Source organism: Erithacus rubecula, assembly GCF_903797595.1.
Source record: "Erithacus rubecula genome assembly, chromosome: 13".
NCBI classification, from domain to species: Eukaryota; Metazoa; Chordata; class Aves; order Passeriformes; family Muscicapidae; genus Erithacus; species Erithacus rubecula.
Window position 1 is genome coordinate 11,253,641 of NC_136665.1, and position 21,502 is coordinate 11,275,142.

Genomic DNA, 21,502 nt, shown 5'->3' on the forward strand with positions numbered 1-21,502 from the left:
GAGCAATTAACTCTTAGGACTTTAAAATATGTCTTTGTTCCCTCTTGGTACACACTCTCTATCTGTGACTTTCTCCTCCTGTACCTGTGACTTCCTCTTCACCAGGAATCCAGGTCCTCCCCAGCTTGATGTGCACAGACATACAAATACCCCTGAGAACACAAGGCCCCCTCAGATCCCAGCCCCTGGGAGCTGGGACTGCACACCAGCTAAGAGACAAAACACTTCTCAGCAATGGAGTTAAAAGCACAAAAATTTTCAATACATGGAGTCCAACACAGTCATCAAACATGGAACTGAAGGACATGTTCACCCTGATGAAATTATGAGACAAACCTAGAAACCTATTGGAAAATACCCAAAGCAAAATAGCTTAACAAAATTGCTCATGTGTGTGCAAGCATGAGCTGAAGCAGCTGCAGTTAATGATATCCTTAAAGCTCAACCTACTCAGATACACCTCTGTGACTTTCTCCATCAGCTCAGGAAGAGATTGTGTTTTATTGCTCAGCCACGTTCCAGCACTGGTTATTGCTTTCACCTAGATAAATCCTCAGGCTTCAGCAATAGGCAAGCTAACAAGTCATGGCAACTCTCCCCCTCCTCCATCCTTCCCCTCTGCCTGCACACAGACAAAGGCTCACTTTGCCTCTTCCCAGTGAAGCTCTGGGAAGAGCAGGCAGGGCAGGAGGTGTCCAGCTGCTGCCAAGGCTAGAGCTCACACTCACCACTGGCTGGACTGAGCTTCCCAAACTCACACTCCAGCTTCCAAATGCCAGCACACAAGAGCAGCAACCACCTCCTCCTCCTCCTCCAGTACTGCAGCAGGTTCTGCTATCAGGAACCTCTGTGATGCAGCCAGGAGGAGATGCAAATCTGGACTGCAATATCTTTTTGTCCATGGCAACTTGTCTCCCTCAGGTTGCATTTCCAAACTGGACTGCAGCTCCTGCAGAACTGGAATTTGATATCTCAAAACAGGCAAAACAGCTGCTTGGCTTTCCCCAAAATATCAAACTTCTGTAGATGCTGCTGTGAAACATCCACTCTAAGTAAGTAAATCAGGAAATGCAGCCAAGCAGCAGGCAGGACTGCTCAGGCTGCAGCTTCTGCTGCTGCTGAGGGACCCAGCAGTGCCATGATGGTCCCAGCAGCCACTAGATGTCCGTCTTGTCCCACTCAAATCAGCCTGGAAGCGCTGTCAGGGAAAGAGTTGTGCGTTCAAACAAATTACGGACCGAACTGGGACCAGAGTATTTGTCTTAAAAGTTTCATCTATTGTAGTAAAAAAAGTCAAGCTAACTGCTGGCAGTTTACAGTCAACCCTTTGCTCACTGCAGTGCTTCAGCATGCAAGGGTTTCCCGCTGTACCCCTGAACCCAGCATGGGGACACATCCACCCAAGACACCAGCCCAACCAGCCAGCCCTGAACATGATGGCTCTGCAGTAACTGTGAAAGTCTCTCAGCAGGGAAAAATACAGAAACAATTAAAGAGAAAGGTCACATTCAGCCAGGTATTTTTCTTCAAGGGGGAGAAAGCACACCAAAGCCCAGTCCTCTCAGGGCCCCCCTGTGAGGCCAGGCAGACAGAAGCTCAGCAGGGCTGACAGAGAAAGCAGCTCCCAGCTAGTGACTCTCATGCCTCTCCATTGCCACCAACAGTCCTTAATTCACCTCAAACACAAAGCAGACCAAGGAGCCGTGGGCTGCATGACCCTTCTTGCTCAGAGGGGCCATGCAAGGACAGAACTGAGTAACAGGTAAGTGGAAAGGTAAAAGGGGCTGCAAGCACTCCCCAGCAAGCACTGGGGAAGAGGTGGCTGCATGCAGGTGGGTGGGAATAACTTGGCATATGAGCAGGGTCACTGTCCCTTTTCCTGCTTGCCAGCATGGCTTGGTGCTGGATACTCCTGGACCAAACTCTCCTACAGCCACTCCCATGTACTTGAGCAGGTGGCACTAAAGGAGGCTGGTCTGGCACTTTGAAATGACAGCAATAGCCAAAAATTGCTCTTGGAGAACCATTACACCTCAACCAAAATTGAACAATATTGTTCAGGCAACCAACATTCCCTTGGTTGAGAAGAAGAAAAACACAAGTCCTATGGCACAGGCTGAAACCATCTGCAGGCACTCAGGGAGGGGACACAGACAGTAACATGGGGAGAGCCACAGCTCGACACTGATCTAACAGTCTGAGCTGCCTTCGTAGGTTTCTGTAAGATCAGACACGAGAAAAAGATGTTCAAGGTCAAGATAAAACCTAAGTCATCTGACTCTGAAGCCTTTTTGAATTAGGCAGCCTGTCACCCACAGATAGATGTGTGACAGGTCCTACAGGACACCCTGCCTCCCTCACTGCCAGCAGCCCAAGAGCAGTGGAGGCTTTCACTTGTGCCTCTACAAGAATGGCCCATGGATTCCTGTTATCAGACACTGGGATCAAGTCCACCCCATGTCAATGCTGCTGAACCATGTCCTTTACTCCAGCAAGAGCATGGATTTGGATTTAGATCCCCATCCTTCAATCAGAGCCTGGCTAAGGGCATCTGTGGCACAGATCAAAGGTAGGGACACCAGGAAAGGGACAATTTAGGATAACACTAGAAGCACCCCTCTTGCCTTGACAAGGTCAAATCACCCCCTTCTCTTACTCACAGGAGAAAAAATTGCACCTTTCCTGCAAGCAGCCTTCATCCCAGTGCTCCTCACCCTCCCCACAGGGAGCTAAGTTTACCCAGAGACATCCCTGTGCTGCTCCATCCCCATGCTGTTATCTGCTACTCAGGCACAGTGAACGTGCTGAACAGCTCCATCACTCTTCTCACAAGGCTTTTCATTGCTCACTGCCTGCTCACTCCTGATCAAAATTCAGCAGCACTGCAGCACTCGCCTGCACTACATTTCTGGACGTAGAATCACCAGTGTGCATCCGAGTTTAAAGGAGAACAACTGTGGAATTGCAAAGGGAACTGAGATCAACAAAGGTACAAGACTCTCTTCTGACACCTGACAGCGTTTGAGTGGCTCTTCTTAACCTCTCTCTCACTGGGTTGCAGGTACAGTACAGAATTGCTTCACAGAAAAGCCTTGGATACTCTGTGGCTATTATTTTATAGGGAAAAAGACCAAATCCTACAGTGGCAGGTAGTGATATAAAATCCCCAAAGAGAAGAATCACTAATGACTAGGTCCATCCCCTTCCTTCACAGGAGACACAGACCTTCTGCATCCTGCACCAAAGGGAAGCAATGGAAATTCACAGAGTGTGCTGAGAGCTCTGGGAACCCAATGCAGAAAGGACACGGAGCCATTTCAATCCAGCTAAGAGGGAGTGTGGTCTTGAAACAGAAAAAACCAAAAGGCCAGATCTGCTGTCAAACATCCCCAAGGTCTTGCACTTTACACCAGTTTGTTCAGGGGTTTTTTTTGTTGTTGTTCTGCCTGTCAGGCAGCAAAAAGTAAGAGACCCTTAGAGAAGCATGAGTCAGGGCTGCTGAAATGATCTATTTACAAGCTCCAGTACAGAAAGATTAATTAAGATAGAGTGTATGACTCAGTTCCACCTTATACTCTCAGGAATGTCCTGATCCTTTGAATCCCACACATCCCCAGACATTCACATCCAGGCACACAGTAACCTCCCCAGTGAAGGTAAATCTGCTCCTACATTTGCTTGGTATAAATGCCTGATACTTGGGCATGTCAACCTGTACTGAGATACTTCACATGTAACACACTGAGCAACAAGCAAGGACAGGTCAGAATATACCTGAGATCCCTGGTTTCAGCAGGACAAACTACTAAAATGGCCATAAGATAGTTTAGCAACAGGGGAGTCCTGGACAGACTCTATGGTGGTTTCATAGGTAGGCTGGGCACTCTCCTGACACAAAGCGTGCATGGCAAATCCCAGACCAGGAAGCACCCCCATGGAAGAGGGGCAAATAAATATGTATTCCTGGCTGCAGAATTCACCTGACTCACTGGATATGACTTTTCCCGAAGTGTCTCTCTCATTGCCCCAACAGCACAGCCCCCACTACCCTCCTTTATGTCACTTGGCACCTTCAGAACACCCTTCCTTCTTAGCAGACTAAGACACCAAAGAAAAATTTATGACAGCAGAGGAAACTTGGCATGGTTCAAGACCCCTTCTCAAATCAATCTAAATGCTCTGCCCCCAAACCTCACCTCTCTGCCAGCCCTCGTTTAGTCAGGCCTGAAATGACAATAGGATCAAAAGGTTCCTCTGTCCCAGAGATGGTTATTCCCAAAGGGCCCCCGTATCGCTTCAGCTCCACCGTGTAGATAATAGCACCTGTTGTCTCCTGCTCATCTGAAAGAGAAAACAGGAATGCTGAATTATTTTCATTTCCCAAATAAAAGTAGTCATAGGAAAGCCTTGCAGCATCTAGAAGCAAAAGCCAGAAGTCTTCAGTGACACTCATACCAAACAGGATTTTAACCTTTCAGACATCACTTAAGGGCAGAATAACAAAAATCAACTATAATCAATTGGAAAGTGGTGACTGGATAGCAGCAGCCCTTATCTTTGTTAGTTTGCACTACCTATTGGGAAATGTCATTACAGTGGACAGGCACCAGTTTGCATCAGGATTTCTGTACCAGAGTTATCTTCATCCTTCCTAATCTTCAATTTGACCAGGTCTTCACACTGCCTTAAAATCTGCACAGCATCCTCCATTGAGCAATTGTCGAGTCGGATGTTATCAATGGCTAACAGCTTGTCTCCCGGCTCCAAGGTGCCAGTTCTACATGGAGAGGAAAGGAAAACTAAGAGTACATTTGTATTTGCTTTTCAGATCCCACAACACATTCAGTTCTGCAGTGGAAATGACAATATTAACTTTTTACTGCCCTTGATTTTTTTCTGGAAAACAACTATGAGCTGAGTCTGGGACACCTGTAATTTTAAAGAGAGGAAGTTTGTGTAGAGGTTGTATCCACACAGAACCAGCCAGGAAGATTAGACAAATATCCTGAAAATGCCTGATGTTTAACTGCAGATATTCTACCCCTTATGGAAACTCCTGTGTGAGCACTCTTAGAAATAAGCCATGCAGCCACACTAAATTCCTCTGAATGCCTTGCTACGAGGTGTTGGGATCAGAGGGGAAGTCAATGAATGCTGAGTTATTTGCACAGTTCTCCACCAGTGCCCACAATTCACTCATTCTGTTCACCAAAGCAGGAGCTGAGACATGGCAAACTCCCTGATGAGCCATAGCACCTCCTGGGATATATGAAGCCCTTTATCACATGCTCTTAAATGCTGAAGATCCATCTCCTAGAGACTCAGCAGACATCTAAACCAGTGCCCTGGTCACCTTCTCCATTAGCTCAACTCCATTTGTTTCAATACAGCCAGATTTTATTGCAAACCCTACTGTGACCTAAGGAAAACCTCTAGTGCTGAGATATTCTTGGATTCTAGAAATATCCAGAACCAAGTGCTACTCCTTGGGCTACATTCAACTTCTGTGCTAGATATTCTACCTATCAGGGAGGGCCATTTTTCTGTGGGTTTCACAGATGGAAAATGCTGCACTCACCTGTGTGCTACACTCCCCTTCTTGATGTCAGAGATGATCAAAGGATCCCCAAGCTTTCTGCTTGCAGCTGCAAAAGAGACACACAGCACAAAGCCTGGTGTTGAGTTTGCTGTCTGGGACAGGGATGGTGGATAGTTAATGGGTAGAAGCAGCCATAAGGAAAGGGAATTTATATTCCCATCACAAAATGAAGCTTCACAGTTGAACTCTGGAAGCCTCTCCAGAAAGAAAGAAAAAAACAAAAAACAAAAAACAAAAAAAACCCAAACCAAACCAAACCAAAAAAAACCAACATAAATCCCTGCAAAGTTTGTCGGTTGCCCTTTGCCCAGGGTTATTTCCTTTGGACTCCTGAAGGAGAGGACATGTGGTGTCCAGCAGGAGGAGGTGGCACTGCCATCCCAGCACTGCTAAACACCCCTCACACACAGGACAAGGGAGCCAAAGGCCATGGCTGCAGTCAGAATTAGCCCTGCTGCCTGGAGAGCATCCAGCTCAGCCCCGTTCTCCAGACAAGCATCTCTGTGTTCTTCAAGTAAAGTGGGCTGTGAATTTTTCCAGGTGGAAAATAACCCAGGGAAAAAAGCACAATTTTCCAGCTGGTTCAGCTCTCTAGGGCACTTAATCATACAACCAGATGAATCAGGGGTAGTTTGTGCCAGAGCTGGAAGGGGTGGGTGGTTTTCAACTCTTATCTCCTGGCTGACCCTGATAACTTTTTTCAGCCCACAAGATGTGAGTATGCATCTCTGGGAGCATTTACATTTTCCAACTTGCATGCAAGACCTGCTGCTCTCTTGAGATACCCAAGAGAGACTTATGACTCAAACTCCTCCTGACCTCCTTGTCATCCACACGCCAAACATACACCAAGAAAGAGCATCCATTCCACCCTGCATCCTCCCCTCCTGCCTTGCTATGGGAATTGCATTGCCTCATTTCAAGTTGACAGAGCTTCTCAGCTTCTCAAAAACTGTGTGGGAAGAAAGAAACTCACAGCCTCTGAACATATCAGGTGCAGGGCAGAGATTAAAATATCTGTGAGGCACGTGGCACCAAACACACAGAGATCCACCTGCCTGAACAGCAGTTAGAGAGCACCCAGAAAGTCAGAGATAGTAAGTGTTTACCAACCTCTCTGCTCTAGATTTTTCTGTTGTTTGCATTCATTTATGATATTTAAAAACATATGTCTAACCTGACACCTTTAAGGATATCCTCTCCCAGAAATAACCAAACCTTCTGTACTAAAGAGAGCAAAAAGACAGCCAGTCTCAGTCATGGCAGGACTGAGAACCACAGTGAGATCAGACAGCAAAGAGCAGACTGTGACTGATTTTATAATAGTCACAGCAATGTGACTGCTGAATGGTGCAGAGCCTGGAGCAGTTCTTTTCCCCACATCTTACTGGAGCCTGGTACCAGACAGTTTTGGACTGGACACTCATGTTCGTGCTTCTGTCTGCAGACCTAAGGGAGGGGAATGTGTTGTGGAGATTCCCAGAGAGCTTGTGCCTATATTCAACCTGTCCACAGCATGGACCAGACTGCAGACAGGATAGCACACACTGGGCAGAGCTGAGCACTGGGAATAAGGGTGGGTTTCAGACAAAAACAGTGCAGAAATCCCCATGCTGACTGAGAAAGCCACACACCATGGACAAACAGCACAGGGATTGAGATGCATCACTCTGATAACTATTACTGCTACTCCCCTTTTCAGTATAGAGCATACATTTTCTGCTGACAGAGGTGTGCAGGGTGTCTGAGTAGCAGTGAGGGGAGACCCTGTGAGCACACCCCAAGCCCTGGGTCAGGTGGCATTGCTGCATGTTTAATCACTCCCTAGCCTGGTTCTGTCAAAACAATCCAAGTTAACAAAAATACTTTTCTCTGCAAGGTTTGTTTACCAGTTCCAAAGCAGAGGCAGTGTGACAGAAAGGGGTTAGGGAGGATGCTAACCTGTCCTGGTGGTGGGCTGGGGTGACCATTTCTAACCTGACCAAGCCACAGCTGAACAACGTGTCCAGTGACCATTAACACCATGAGAGCAAAGAGGGAGGGAAAAAAAATAAAAAAAAAATTAAAAGGCAAGCAAGCAATGCATCAAGCTCTGCAGGCTTTATGTTTATCTCAGAATCCTCCCGGCAAGTCCTGTGACACATGGGGGGATCCTGCACACAGTCAAACTCTGAGAAGGGAATGAGACCTTGTCCTGCTGAAGATCCACAGTTGGTGTCAGCACTGAACACAGCACAAGCTTCTCATGACAGAAGCAAGGGTAACAAACCAATGCTTTATCCATTACAGAACAAAGCAAGTTTAAAGGAAAATATCATTCTGGGTTTTGTTTGTAGGCTTTTTTTAGAAGTTTTTCTCTCAGAACAGATTTTCTTGAGCTATGAGTTAAATAGAAGAGCCATATACAACTGCGTACAACTGTCCAAAGAAACAGAGAACTCAAATTTTCATAAATGGCAGCCCTTCTAAATGAAAAATGTTCTAAATATTCATCACAGAATCATCATAGAATCACTTGGATTAGAAGGGACCTTAAAGATCATCTAGCTCCACTTATGGAACAGAGACACCTTCCACTATACCAGGTTGTTTAAAGCCCCGCCCAACGTGTCCTTGAACACTTCCAGGGATGGGGGATCATGACATTATGTAATTACTTAATGTAAAATGCAAAGGGTTTATAAACCATCAAATCTGAAGGGTAAGTTAGAGAGACTTAATGAATAACCATGTTCTCTCAAGAGGCATAAGATACAAGGTTAAGATAATGAAATCTCACAGCACAGAACAGAGGCTTGCTGCTTGTTCTAAAAACCTGTAGTTACTGACTCCATTAATTAATCTTTGGCATCCCAAAGCCCTTCCTGGCAGCCCAGCAGAGTGTCCAGATGGGCATCCTGCCTGTCTGCTGGGATCAGGCTGCCCTGAGCACCCTGAGCCCCACATTTCTGACCATCCTGGGCCATCCAGGAGGACAATGTTTCTCTGCAACAGCTGCCTGTCTGACAGTGAGAGAGCTGCAATTTCACTGAAGGGATGGCTCAGTAGAGGTCAGAGCTGTTAGATACATGAATCCCTGGTGAGATTTTGAATAGACAATTTCCAATTTGCCTGCAATTAAAACAGCACCAACCTAAAGTACATCATTATTAGGGCTGTGGTCTTTGGCATTAAGACATTTGCACAGATGAGTAAAGCCTCCTTATCATTAATATATCCTGTTAATGTGGTTATTTCTTTTCAAAGGACATTGTCTTGGGAACTCTGCTACAGGAAGACACAGTTTGGACACTCAGCCTTGCCTCTGGGTTTTGCTTTCCTGTGTGTGAAATGGAGATGGCAGCAAAGGAAGTCAAGGGAAGAGATGGAGGCAGGAGCTGTTGTGCAGAAACCCACGCTCATCTCAGCAGGAATCCTGGCTGTGGCCTCCATCTGCCAGAGCAAGCCACTTCAGGTGGAAACAGACTCTTTTTCAGACACATTTGTATTTTTGGTGAATTTACCAGTACAAAAGGTAGTTTAAATCTGCTCCAGTGGCCCAGAGAGGGCTCCATAAATCAACAGCTGGTAAAGGTAGAAGTGTGTGGTGGGGAAGAAACTCAAAATGAAAACCCTGCTTGGCAGTGGTGACAGGGCAGTGATAAAAAGGTGAATTGATCAATACTGTTATTTACTTTTTATAAATTGCTTTCAGTCTCTCTGCTGGGATTGTGGCTAACTTGGTGTTTACACTGTGATGGATGATGAGGCCAGGAACACATGTCCAGTTTGTGTTTTTAATAGAATGCATAATGACTTGTACTGGTAAATTATTCCCCTCCAAGGAGCACCAGCACATATTTCACAGGCATCAACCCGTTAAAAATGCCCTTCATTACTGACCAAGCCAAAGCAACACTGCCAATGTGTAATTAAAGAAATTGTAATAATGCCATAAGAATGCATTTAAGTAAGAAGCATTTTTAAACTGGAAATAACAAAATCAGAAACCAAATAATCTCAGGACAGCTAAGGAATGATAAGAGGGGGAAAAAGTGCATCAGAATTGATTACAAAGAGCAGCAGTGAGAATCAAATCCTCAGTACCCAACTTTTTCCTCTATCATTCATTAAGTTTAGCAGCAGGTGCATAAATTATCAGTGCCTCCAGCAGGATGCTGCCTCATCACAGATCCTTTTCCTTTCACAATCACCAGGTAGCAAAACCAGATCAGGACATCCCACCAGGATAAAAGCAGCGGAGTGAATCAGCTGCAGAGTGAGTGAGGGGGTAGGACAGGTGGCTGCTGAGCTTGCCCCGCCTGCAGACACACTCAGCTGGGCTGGTGGCAGGGCACAGGCTAATACAGAGCCAGCAAAACTAGATTTGCTCAGCTCAGAGATCCATCTTCTCACTAGGACAGTGATTACACTGCTTAAGCGACTTAATCGAAGTTATCTATCTACCCAAATTCCTGTTTTATCACCTGCAAGCAGATATACTGCCTACTCCTTATCTGCAGTACTTCACACCAAGGGCACAGGAATTGATTTGTTAAGATATATAAAGGTAATTTGATAAACAAGCTATATAAAGCATTAATGCATATCTAAAATTAATGACAATTTCAGTATCTCTTTAAACAGCAACACCAACACACCTCTACCCTACAGTGAATGTCACAACCAGCCCTTGGAGAGGATATTTGAGACAAGAAAAAATCTCAAGCTCTCAATAGAAAAGGCAATCTTTTCTGTAATCAACTATCATTTTCCAGAGGGTAATAACAAATCTATATCTTATTTTAAGAGGTGAGGTATTGAACGTACAAGAATACATGACTATTAGCCTCTCACTGCTGGAGATTTTAATTTGTAAGAGATTTCAACCTTCAAAGGCATAACTGCATCATTAGAACTGGATGCAGCCAGCAAGATCAGAGCATTTGAGGCACGTGTTCTGCTAATGGAGATGATAGTTCAGACTAACAAAGGTCAAATCCTCATCCCTGTGTCAAAACTCTCAGTTTCCCTGTATTTGCATCCTCACCACTCAGAGCCTCAGAGGTCACTGAAAACACTTAAACTTCAGAGTTCTTGGAGTAAAAAGGAGCATGCTCTGCTCTTCAGCCAGAGTAGCTGTTCCACAAGCAAATGTCTCTCTCTTTGGGACAGAGGCTGAGGAACTGGAGCATGAAGAAAATGAGAGTTTCACTGGCTTCATGTCCCTTCACCCCTGGACAAAGTGCATGGAGCAGCATCCACATGGCAGCTCCAGTGCTCTTCATTTAGCATATGGAGGAGGCTGAAATTAGGCTTTGGGGCACAGAGATCCCTCAGGAGTACAAAGCACTGGCAGTGCTCACCCCTTGGATTTTGTGCTCATCCTCTGGGGAATGGAAAGGGAAACAGTGCTATATACATGCCTTTCCACCATGCATCTTGATTTGCTGTGTCCCTTTGTCACACCATGTTTGAGCAGGGGGACAAAACCCATCTGTGCTCTCTGACCACAACTGGAGACCCATCCAACCCAAGCTTTCTCTTTCTGGAAAACCTTGAGATCTCTGAGAACATTTAATGGCCTCAGCAAACATCTGCCCCCCACCAGGAGCAAGTACAGCCCCTCTCTGCATGTTCATCCCAGAAACAGAAGCATTTGCCCTCCTCATACTCAAATCTCCTGGGTTTTCAGCCCTTTTATGAGCATTTCCAGCAGATTTATGGTTCCTCCTGCAGCCAGCTCCATTACATGAATTCTTCCAACACATCCATCAGGAATCTGCTCTCCCCCCACCACTTAGTCTATCTCCCAATTAGCTCTGAGAGCCTCAGCACAGCAAGAATTTGATCACATTTATTTCTGTAGTGCTCCTCTGATGAGGTCGTAACACTTTCTGCCCATTTAAGAAGGCAGTGGCAAACCTTGCTGGGCAGAGAATTAACTACAGAGAAGCCAGCTGAAGCCAAGAGGTAAAACTCAATGAAAGCAACTCATCTTACATCTGTGGTGCAGCTAGACTACAAAGGGCAAAAATAAACCAAATTCTGTGGCCACAACAGTGCAATGGGTCTTCTACTGACCCCTTCACCTTGTCATCTCCTTAAGCTGCTCCAGTTTTCAGAGTAGGGAACAGGAATCCAATGCAAAAGGCCAGTAAACCAAGTCCTCTCCTTTAAAACAGTAGTTATACTTTTCCATATCAGAAGGAAAGCTGTAAAAGCTGTTTCTAGATCTACACAAGCACTCAAGTCAGCAGAACTGAGAGGGAAGGAACTGAGCAAAATAGAGAAAGGTTATTTTTACCTCTTTTCTTTTGCTGCTTGCATCACACTCCTGCATGCACATCATGTCTCTGCAGGAAGTACTTAACATAAGGCTGCTTGCTTTGGTTTTAATGTTGGAGACTGGTATATTTATCTGCCTGGTCAGAGGCAAAGTGAAAAAATGATGCTCTAATTTGCTAAGGATCATCTGGACATAGGTTTATATACACTAATAGATGAAAACAAAATTAGGATTCAGCTTGAATTTCATCCTTGCCACCACATTTTCTGGGTGTCTTTTTCTCCATTTGTAAATATAATTTTAACTTTCTCTCAGGAAACAACTGCAATATATTTTAGGTTTATGCATGTGCATTACTTAAACAATGACCTACAAACATATTCAATAATAAAAAAGATCAAATCAATTACAGCATTAAAAAGTTGCTTTGTAGTTGGATAATGGGCATCTATTTAAAACCCAGGGTCAGTTTCTTTCTATTGGCAGTGATTTCAGAAAAAATGTGTGAAATCTCTTTTTTTTACAAATTTGAAATTAAAACCTTTCCAATATAAAAATATGTTTGAAGTTTAAATGCATATCTGAAGTAGCTCCCATTCAAATAAGACTTCACAAATAAAAACTTATGTTCTTGCCAGCAGCTCCCAGGTTCATTTTACTCTCTAGCCCCAGAAACAAACTCAACTTTGAAACTTAATAGGGCCTTGCTTGAGCCAGTTTTTGCAACCAGCTGCATTATCCTAGGTTGCTCCCTGAGGCTGGAATGCCAAGGCAGGGGCAGGGCAGCAGGTTGGAGCCCAGCACAGTCTGCACCGTGCCCTGCTCCCTGCCAGGGAAATGCCATTATAGACAGCCTGCTGCTTTCACAAAGCACTTTGATGTCTTCAGACAGTAATTGCTACCAAGCCAAATGTTAAATACTGTGCTGCTATTTCTCAGGATTGTCCTTGTGGCACAAATAGGGGAAGCTGAGAAGAGGGAGAAGAAATATCACAAGGTGCAAAGGCATCATCCTGTCAATGTTCCAGTCACTCCTGAGAATCACCCCACTTAGACCAGAACACCTCCAATTAACTCTCTAACTAATGCTGTAAATGTCAAGAGGTAATTACCATAGCTTATCTCTTTTAATAAAACCTAGTTTCCAAGTGTCCCTTGCGACTCCATTCCCCAGACACAGCTGGGTCCCTGCTCCTGAGGGCTTAGACAAGAGATCCCATTATTGCAGTCTCACAATCTGCTCTGTTTCAGATCAGAGGTGGTGGCAGACTCTGGGCATGGCAAACCTGAGATGATTCAACTCACTTTACCCAGAAGTGAAAGAGGGATGAGTGGTCCTAGACCTGCATGTGTTTGCCATACAGGAAAAATTCACTGACACGAAGCATAACAAGACTCTAAGTCAGCCAGAAATTTGGGATGGATCTGCCTGTATCATCCCCCTACAGCACTCTCTCCAAAGAGGCCAAAAGATCTTTAAATGAAAAACTATGCTCAGAAGAGAAACAGATAATTAATCAAGAGTGAGCCGAGAAGAGAGAAAAGAAGGAAAAATGTTTATGTTCTCTTCTCTCAGTGCACACCAAGCCCTGGCACATGGCTCTCCTCCTGCACAGCTTGAGTTTGTCAGTGAAACAATTCCTGGCAAACCCTGGAATTCCAAGTGCTTTCCCCTGTCTCTGAGACCTGCCACCATCTTCATGTTCCTCCTCTTGGCAGTTTCTCCTCTCTACCCTTCAAGCTGTGGGGTTCATCTCTTACTTGCTCTCCTCCCTCCACCTCTTATTGCAAGGGTCCCACCAGACCCAGACAATTATTTTTTAAAAGAACACAATACAAGTGTGAGCAAGGAAATAAAAATAATATTACATATAATATAATATAATATAATATAATATAATATAATATAATATAATATAATATAATATAATATAATATAATATAATATAATATAATATAATATAATATAATATAATATAATATAATACTACTCTGCACCACAGATCAAGTGATCAGTTGAGACACATCCTTTGTCCCAACCCCTCATGCAGCTGCTTTTCTCTGCAGCTGCCAGCTCATGGAGGCAGGAACCACACATCTGATTCATTCTGGGATAAATCACGAGCACTGGAGAGCTACAGAAGCCCCACATGATCTTATCTCTCTCCTTTGAGTCCTCTAAAATGCCTGTGTGGAAAGCAAAGGCTCTTGCAACTGCTGCTGCAAGTCTGAGCAATACTTACAGCTGATTGTAATTCCAAGCTCTACACCTCTTTTCTTGGGCAATTTAACATGGAAAGTACCGCTGCTGGGTATGACAGACTCTATAAAGCCAAAAACAAACAAAAAAGAAAAAAAGGAGAAAAAGAGAGTTTTCAGTTGCCTAGATGGTTTCTGTGGTACCAAGAAAACAAACCCATCAAGTACTGCTTTTTTGGTTCAAATAAGGTTATCTGAGGCCCTGTGGACTTCAGGTTGAAATTTGGATTCTCATTAAAAATACATGCTCTGAACATCAAGTTAAGTGCTCACATCACACTGTATTTCAAGACTGAAGCAGCTCTGTCTATGCAAAAGGAAAATTAATTTCTTTTTTAATACAAAGCTGCACTCTACCCCTAGCCTATAGCTTTGGCTCCCTGCTGGCTTCAAGGCCATAAATGGATATAAGTATTATCCCTATTAATGGGCAAATATCTAAAGTGTGTCCTCTTCATCTACTCCTTAGGCTTATCTCAGCCATGCAAAGAGCACAGAACATTTATGAAAGGATCAGAAGAACCTGCCACCTCAGTGCACATTAGAGAAAAACAAGAAATGGAGAAGGTCCTCACAGGGTTTCTCACCCTTCCCTCTGAGCCTTGTGAAGATGCTCCCTCCTGAGGGTTGGCAGCAGTTAGAGTCCTGCAGGCAGAGAGGAGCAGCACTTCCTTTGGGAACGTACCTGCAACGTCGAATTCCACCTCCAGCACCACTTTGTTGGTGAGCGCCGCGTCCCGCAGGAGCTGGTTGGCTTCCTCCATGGTGCCATCCTCTGTGGCAATGCCATTGATGGAAAGAACCCTGTCTCCTACTTGCAGCAGCCCACACCTGCAGTTCACAGTGGGAAAAGAGGGAACGGGAAGAAGGAGACAAGGAAAAAGAGGAAAGGAGGGAAAAAACAACCCCACGAGCGGCCATGAGTTATTTCTGCCAGGCAAATCTGTTACAAGACACACAAAGTACTGACATGTTCTGCAGAAGTAGCCCCAAAGAGAAAATAACTCATTTTGCTGTGCTCATCCCAGTGTCCCTGGAAGGGCACAAGGAAGAAAACCTTCGTTGGTTTCTAAAGTTCAAACATACTTTGCTCCTAAATAACCATTTCTAGTACATTTTTTGCAGCAGCAAAGGGGGAAAAAAGTAACCCTCACCTCTTTAAAAATCAACACCATGGCTGAGAGATGAGAATGATAAACACAAGGGAATGTCACTTCCTTCCCTATATAACCACAAACAGCTCTTCCTATGCACCTGCACCCTCTGGAACACAAACTAATGGCACTGAAAATTGCAGAAATTCCTCTGCTTAGTTCATGGCAAATACTGAAGCTACAATCCAATAAACTCACCGAAATGCCTCAGCAAATTAGATAATCATTTATCCCATCTAATTGCATTTCTGGAAGCCAAATGTACAGTGATACGGTTTAACCGCCTTGAAAGGCCAATATTATTCCAGTGTGATGGCCTGACAATATAGCCACAACTGACCCTTTGGGGCTCTTGGTTTAGACCCACTTTCTCCAGGAACAGAGATCAGCAGGATTTTTACTTTGGAAGGAGAACACGATGGCAAGGCTACATTGGAGATGTACTGCTACAGCAGTTTGTCTCTTGGGACCCCCCTGCACTTACAAGCAAGGTGTTTTTCACACATTCCTACATTCAGCATCCTCCCACACTCCCTTTTTTTATACATATACTGCAACACCAGCAAGATGATCCTCCAAGTTATCTCCCACATTATCTCAGTCAGTTCCCACCTGGGCTTGCCCATGGCTCTACAAAAACAAGACTGCAGTATTCCCTGCAACCACGGGAAATTGCTCATCTTCCTTCTCCTCTATCAGTTGTTCACTTTAACTATATCTTTTCAGACTTTCTACTTATATCTGTCCACTACATCTGAGCTTGGGAAACCACTCTTCACCCATCACTAGCATGAGCTACAGAGTGGTCTCTAAAAGAGGTTTAGGGTTATGCCTCATGTCTAAGATTCCCCTCAAAATGTGGAGTTATTTTACCAGAAAGATTCTCCAGAAGACATTAGTTATCCTGTTTTCCGCCTTCTCTAGAGAATCTTTATTTCCTCCTGTTTAATGATCAAAGACATCTTTGTCTTCTCCTTTCTTTCACAGATACCTCACAGAAGACAGTTTGTTTTTTTACTAAACCTTTCAGTCACTCTTCATCACTCACACCCAATACAGTTGTAAAAAATCACAGCACCACAGCTTCCAGGCAAACAAAGGCATCAAAGGCAACAGACACTTGGTTGTATTATTCACATCCAAACAACAGGATGTATATGAAAGGCTGAGTTATCAAGAAAAAGTACACATATCTGAATTCAAGAAAAATTAACAAGCACAACAGCTTGTGCCAGTGGCCCATCAAAAGCTGAGATATGAGTAAGTTTGGAGAGAGACCAGGGAGGTTATTTTACTGCTAGGAAGGTATATTCACGCTTCTGCCTGAGTTCATGCCATCCATGGAAACAAGCTGGCTACTTTAGGAGATGGAAATTCGGAGTTGTATGTCTAAGGAGACTTGAATAAGGTCAGACAATTCCATGATGTATAAATGGACCCACCCTTGCAAATAAATTACATCAAGTTTAATTACAGTCCTTTACTGGACTTGTGGCTATGCAGCCTCATAGGCACACTTAGAAATATCAGCTTATAAATACAAAGATGGCACTGAGTACAACAGAGATGACTCCTCTGTCACCTTTTGCAAAGGAGGGATCAACAGCTGCATCACTCAGACATCACTGTCACCTCGAGGTCACACAGGGACACAATCCACTTTGGCACCACTGTTTCAGCCACAAGGGCTGGCAGGTCATGGGATACTTTTACACTGCATCAAAGCAAACCTTTGCCACCTTTCCCACCAGAGCTGCCTTCCTCCAAAACAGCCATTTCTCATGTTTCTTCACTCAAGGTTCATTTGCCTGAGTCTTTTACAGCCAAAAGCCCTGCTAGGTCAGAGGTATTTTATTTCTTTTATTATTAGCCTCAGTCAATCACAGCTGTTTAAGCCCTGGTCTCGCAGGTTTGTAAAAGTTTGTGGTGTGATGCCACAACCTTCTGGCTTCCTTTGCCAAGCACAGAGAGGTGTGACATGTTTTGTTAACCCTTCAGATTCATTCCAGAGACATCCATCTCCAGCTGTTATGTGTTTTGCACTGGGAGTGGAGTCTGGGGAGTCAAGGTTCTTGCAGAGCTCTCCTTGGCTCTGCCATGGAATCCTACAAGAATCTTCAGATAGTTTGTCTGAAGAGAAGACATTTGTCTCGATGCTCAGTCTAACATCAGCTCCTAAATATGCTTTCAGACTATGGCAGCAGAAGTGTCTTAAAATCAGAAAGAACAGGAGTACAGGCATCTCCTGGAGTGAAAGACAGCCCTATGGATGTGAGTCCATGATGGGATTATCTCCCTGGGGTAGAACAGATTTGCATTTTGCCATGACTCATTCCTTGAGCTTAAAGACAACAACAGAGCAGCGGAGGTGGCTTGCTTGATACAGAGCAGCACGTATTCAAGCCTTGGGCAGGATATACACTGAAGAGCTCACTTAGCATCATCCACATCTGCATGGTCACTCCAGCTGTGGGGGGAGCAGCTGTGACCTTGGCCACACTGCTGGATGCAGAAACTCATCCATTATGCCCTTTACATGCCCCTGGGCTGACCTGCACACGTCAGACATGCACATCTGTGTGTCTGTGCACATCTGTGCCTGCACATTGGTGGGTGGGTCTGAGTCCCTAATGGATCAAAGCTCTGCTGACAGCTTCAGCCAGCTGCTAAACTTTGCTTTTGCAAACTATTCATACCCAAAAGGCAGAAACACAATGATCAAACAACTGTGTCTGAGCAGAGCTGGAAAACATGTAGCTCAGCAGGAAGCATTGATTTTGGATACCAGGATGGAGAAGTCAGATACTCTCCCTCTGCTGCCAATGACAGCTGGGGGAGGAAGGACACAAAAGCTGTGTGCTTCAAGGCAGCCAAGAGGGGATGTCAGGCTTCTTCCCCTCCCACCTTCTCTGCTGATAACGGGGGCTGAATCACTGTCTCATTCAGAACCCAAAGGCTTCATCATGCACCCTGGAAATCAAGCAACAGGTGGGGAGGGAGGTCTATTAGAGGCTATTTGCAGTAAAACAAATCACAAGTCAGACAGGTGAGAATTTTTGCATCAAACCACTTGCCACAAACTAGCACAAAGCGAATGATAAATGTGAGGCAGTCCAACATCCCTGAGAAGAGGGTGATGCCATTCTCTTCCCTGGTAGTACTCACACTTGCTGGGCACCCCAGAGGCAGCCCCTCCACAACAATCCATGTGGACTAAGCCAGTGTGGATGATGTGCTTGTACAACAGCACGTTCAGATCCACAGATTCTGCAGAGTGTGCAGGCTGCTAAACCTGATCTCTGTATCCCCAGAGCTCACCTTTTTGGCAAGGAGCAAAAGCTGCAGCACAAGAAAGAGCACAATGCACTCCCCTCAGCTGGGAGCCCAGCCTGTCAAGGGGATGAAAATGGCTCTAAAGTCTTGGGCTGCAGCTACAACCTGAAATAGCAAGAAACAAAAAGTGAAATGAAAACACAAAGCTGTCTTTTTCACTTCACTGCAAACCCAGTGCACTTATCACTTCAAGATGGGGAGGAAAGACAGCATTTTCCTGCCAGCTAGGAAGAGCAGTACGGTTTAGGAAAGAACACAGCAGAGATTTAATCCCCAAATCAAATCCAGGCTGCAAATGCAGAGAGGATTGCTCCCAGTCTCCAGAAAGCAGCAGCCAGAAGAGCGTGAATGCTGCGGGGTGGCAGCGCAAGGGCGAGTAGCGTGTGACACATCAGAGCCAGGCAGCGCTGCACTGCCAGGCACTGCTTTTCCTCCAGGCTTGGCAAGAGGATAAAGCAAAGCCAGGCAGATTTCAGCACATCTCCCTCATCCCCTGGGACAGCAGGCTTTGCTGCTGCCTGATTTATAAAAGGAGTTTGGTGCTTTGGAACACGAGCCAAGTTCGCTCACAATAGAGGATAAAAAAACTCGTAACGCCATCACCTTAATTTTTAAACCCTGTTTGGAAACAATCAAACAAACAAAAGGCATAACAGGCTTTTGAAATCTCTCATAACTAATCAAGACAGTTTTTTCTCCTATGCCAGCCCCTTGTCACTGTTTCTCCCACAAGGCACAAGCACCAGATATTCCTGTTCTACCTTGCCTCTACACTGGCTGACAGGAGAGGCTGTGACACACAGACTGGTCTGCACAGCAAGGACTTGCATTTCAACTTGCAGACACTTTCCCTGCCATACAAATCTACAACTTCCCCATGTGCTTTTTTCTGGGCTGGCTTGGAGACACCAAACCTTCAGCATATGCTGATGGGACCATCAGAAACTTCTCAAGAAAGGTTCTGTAGCAGGCACTGAGTACTGCCACATTGGTGCACCTTTGGCACCCTTAGGGAGAACAGTGGTAATCACAGGTAGGAAGAGAAATGAGCACAGGGACATTAAGTTCCAGCCTAACAAAATCAGCACTCCTTTACACCCCTCAAGAGATCAAGCCATACTAGGACTTGACCAGTTTAACACCCAAAGCCTGACCAGAAGACACTTAGATTGTAGTGCACAGACACTCGAGCAGACTCTAAATCCAGCCAGCAAGGGTATTGGGAGTAGCTGAACTCCAGGGCTGAGGCTCCATCACTGGAGTCACTTCTCCCAGTCTTCTTAGGGATGATAGGGAGCACTTAATGCTGTTCCTGCCTTCTGCACTTTTCCCAGCATTACACAATCAAAAGCAGGAGGGATTTACTGCAGCACCTACCTGCTCCTCAACTAGAGCCCTATCTCTGTGGTTCAAAGCCTTGTCTTTATGGCCAGTTTATATAGCTGAGCTCTGCTACAATGAAATCAGTCAGAAAACATTTTGCAGGGGACACTTATTTATACCTTCCCCTTTTTGCACCTATACAAAAGATTTATCTTTCAAAGAGGAATTAAATAAAACACAAAGAAAGGGAATGGGAATGGCACTCTCACACAGACACACACTCCCTTCCTCCTCCTCCCAGACCAGCAGCAGCCTGGTGCCAAGACGTTCACCTGGGGTGCGAGGGAGGCCGCGGTCAGCCGACGAGTGCAGAAATGGCAGTGACAGTAAACCATGCCCAGTGAAGAATGGGAGATATTACAAGGATGATAGTAAATATCTAAATGAGCCTCTGAGGAGAGAAAACAAACCAAACCATGAAATGTTCAGTAGCAGCACCATCAGCATCCAAGGGCAAGGTCTCTAACCTCTCTGCCGGGCTGTCAGGCTCAATAAAACGGACGAGAGGTGGGGAAGACAGAGTTTCAGTAGCAAAGATGCCTCCCTGGAGCTGAAGTCCGAAGCCATTCAAAGGGTCTCCCCTGAGGACCACCTCTGTTGTCTCTGTGTGGACTATCTGCCCGCCAGGACCCACCGTGCTGGAGGCCAGCGACACTGAGAGGAGGAGAGAGGCAGAAGGTCAGGGCAGCCATGGCCAACAGAACAGCCTGGCTCCACCTTGGTCTGGTGGTGGTGGGGCCAGTGACCGAGGAGGAGGGAGGCACCGACAGTGCTGAGTGCATCAACCCTGGCTAACAATCAGCAAGGTAAGCATGCATCCCCCTCCAACCCAGCCTGGCCCAGGACTGCTCTTACATGAGCTCTTGTGCTCCTTCTTCTTCTGCCTCCTCCTCAGCATGGTGGTGCGGGGGCTCATGGGGTGGGAGCTGCGAGGTAGCGTGTTGGAGTTCTGGCATGGGAATCCCTGCGCGGTCATGGTGGGAGACGAGAAGTTGGCAGCCACCAGAGCTGGGGGAACACAGAGCACATGAGGGGCTGCACAGGGGGCTGCAGCAGTGGGGTCACTCACTGACAGGGTCACCAAACACCTCATGGGTTTGGAGCAGCTCCTCCTTTGCAGTTCCAGGGCTCAAGACCCGAGGAATGTTTGCTTCCCACAGTTTGGGAACAGTGCAGTGTGTCCATTTTCCTATGTTACTGCCACAAGACAAGAAACCTGAGCAGCACAGACCCCACTCCTGACAAGAAATGCATCTACAGATTTTGAAGTAGCCATAAGCCTGGTGTTAACAAGTTGTACAGCACTAGGGTCTGAGCCGGATCTGTTGCTACATCACATTCCTTCACAATACTAGACAGCCTTCCCTGTCCCACAGCAACTCATTTTTGCTGTATGAAACCAGGCACAGGGGGTTAGAGGATGGGTGCATGGGTCTGCCCAGCACACTGCTCTTGTCCCAGTCACCAGATCTGTGTGTGCTGGGCTGCAGATACTGAATTTGTACC

General features: G+C 45.5%; 1 protein-coding gene across 1 annotated transcript in view; it reads right to left on the reverse strand.

Moving 5' to 3' along the window:
- GRIP2 (glutamate receptor interacting protein 2) overlaps window positions 1-21,502 on the reverse strand; it is a 76,159-nt gene that overhangs the window by 18,236 nt on the left and 36,421 nt on the right. The window contains exons 11-17 of the mRNA XM_079317078.1: window positions 20,852-21,004; window positions 20,464-20,650; window positions 14,812-14,957; window positions 14,111-14,191; window positions 5,579-5,645; window positions 4,632-4,777; window positions 4,197-4,341 (exon numbers count right to left, since the gene is read on the reverse strand). Of these exons, the coding sequence (XP_079173204.1) occupies window positions 4,197-4,341; window positions 4,632-4,777; window positions 5,579-5,645; window positions 14,111-14,191; window positions 14,812-14,957; window positions 20,464-20,650; window positions 20,852-21,004 (925 nt within the window). The remainder of the gene's footprint in view (window positions 1-4,196; window positions 4,342-4,631; window positions 4,778-5,578; window positions 5,646-14,110; window positions 14,192-14,811; window positions 14,958-20,463; window positions 20,651-20,851; window positions 21,005-21,502) is intronic.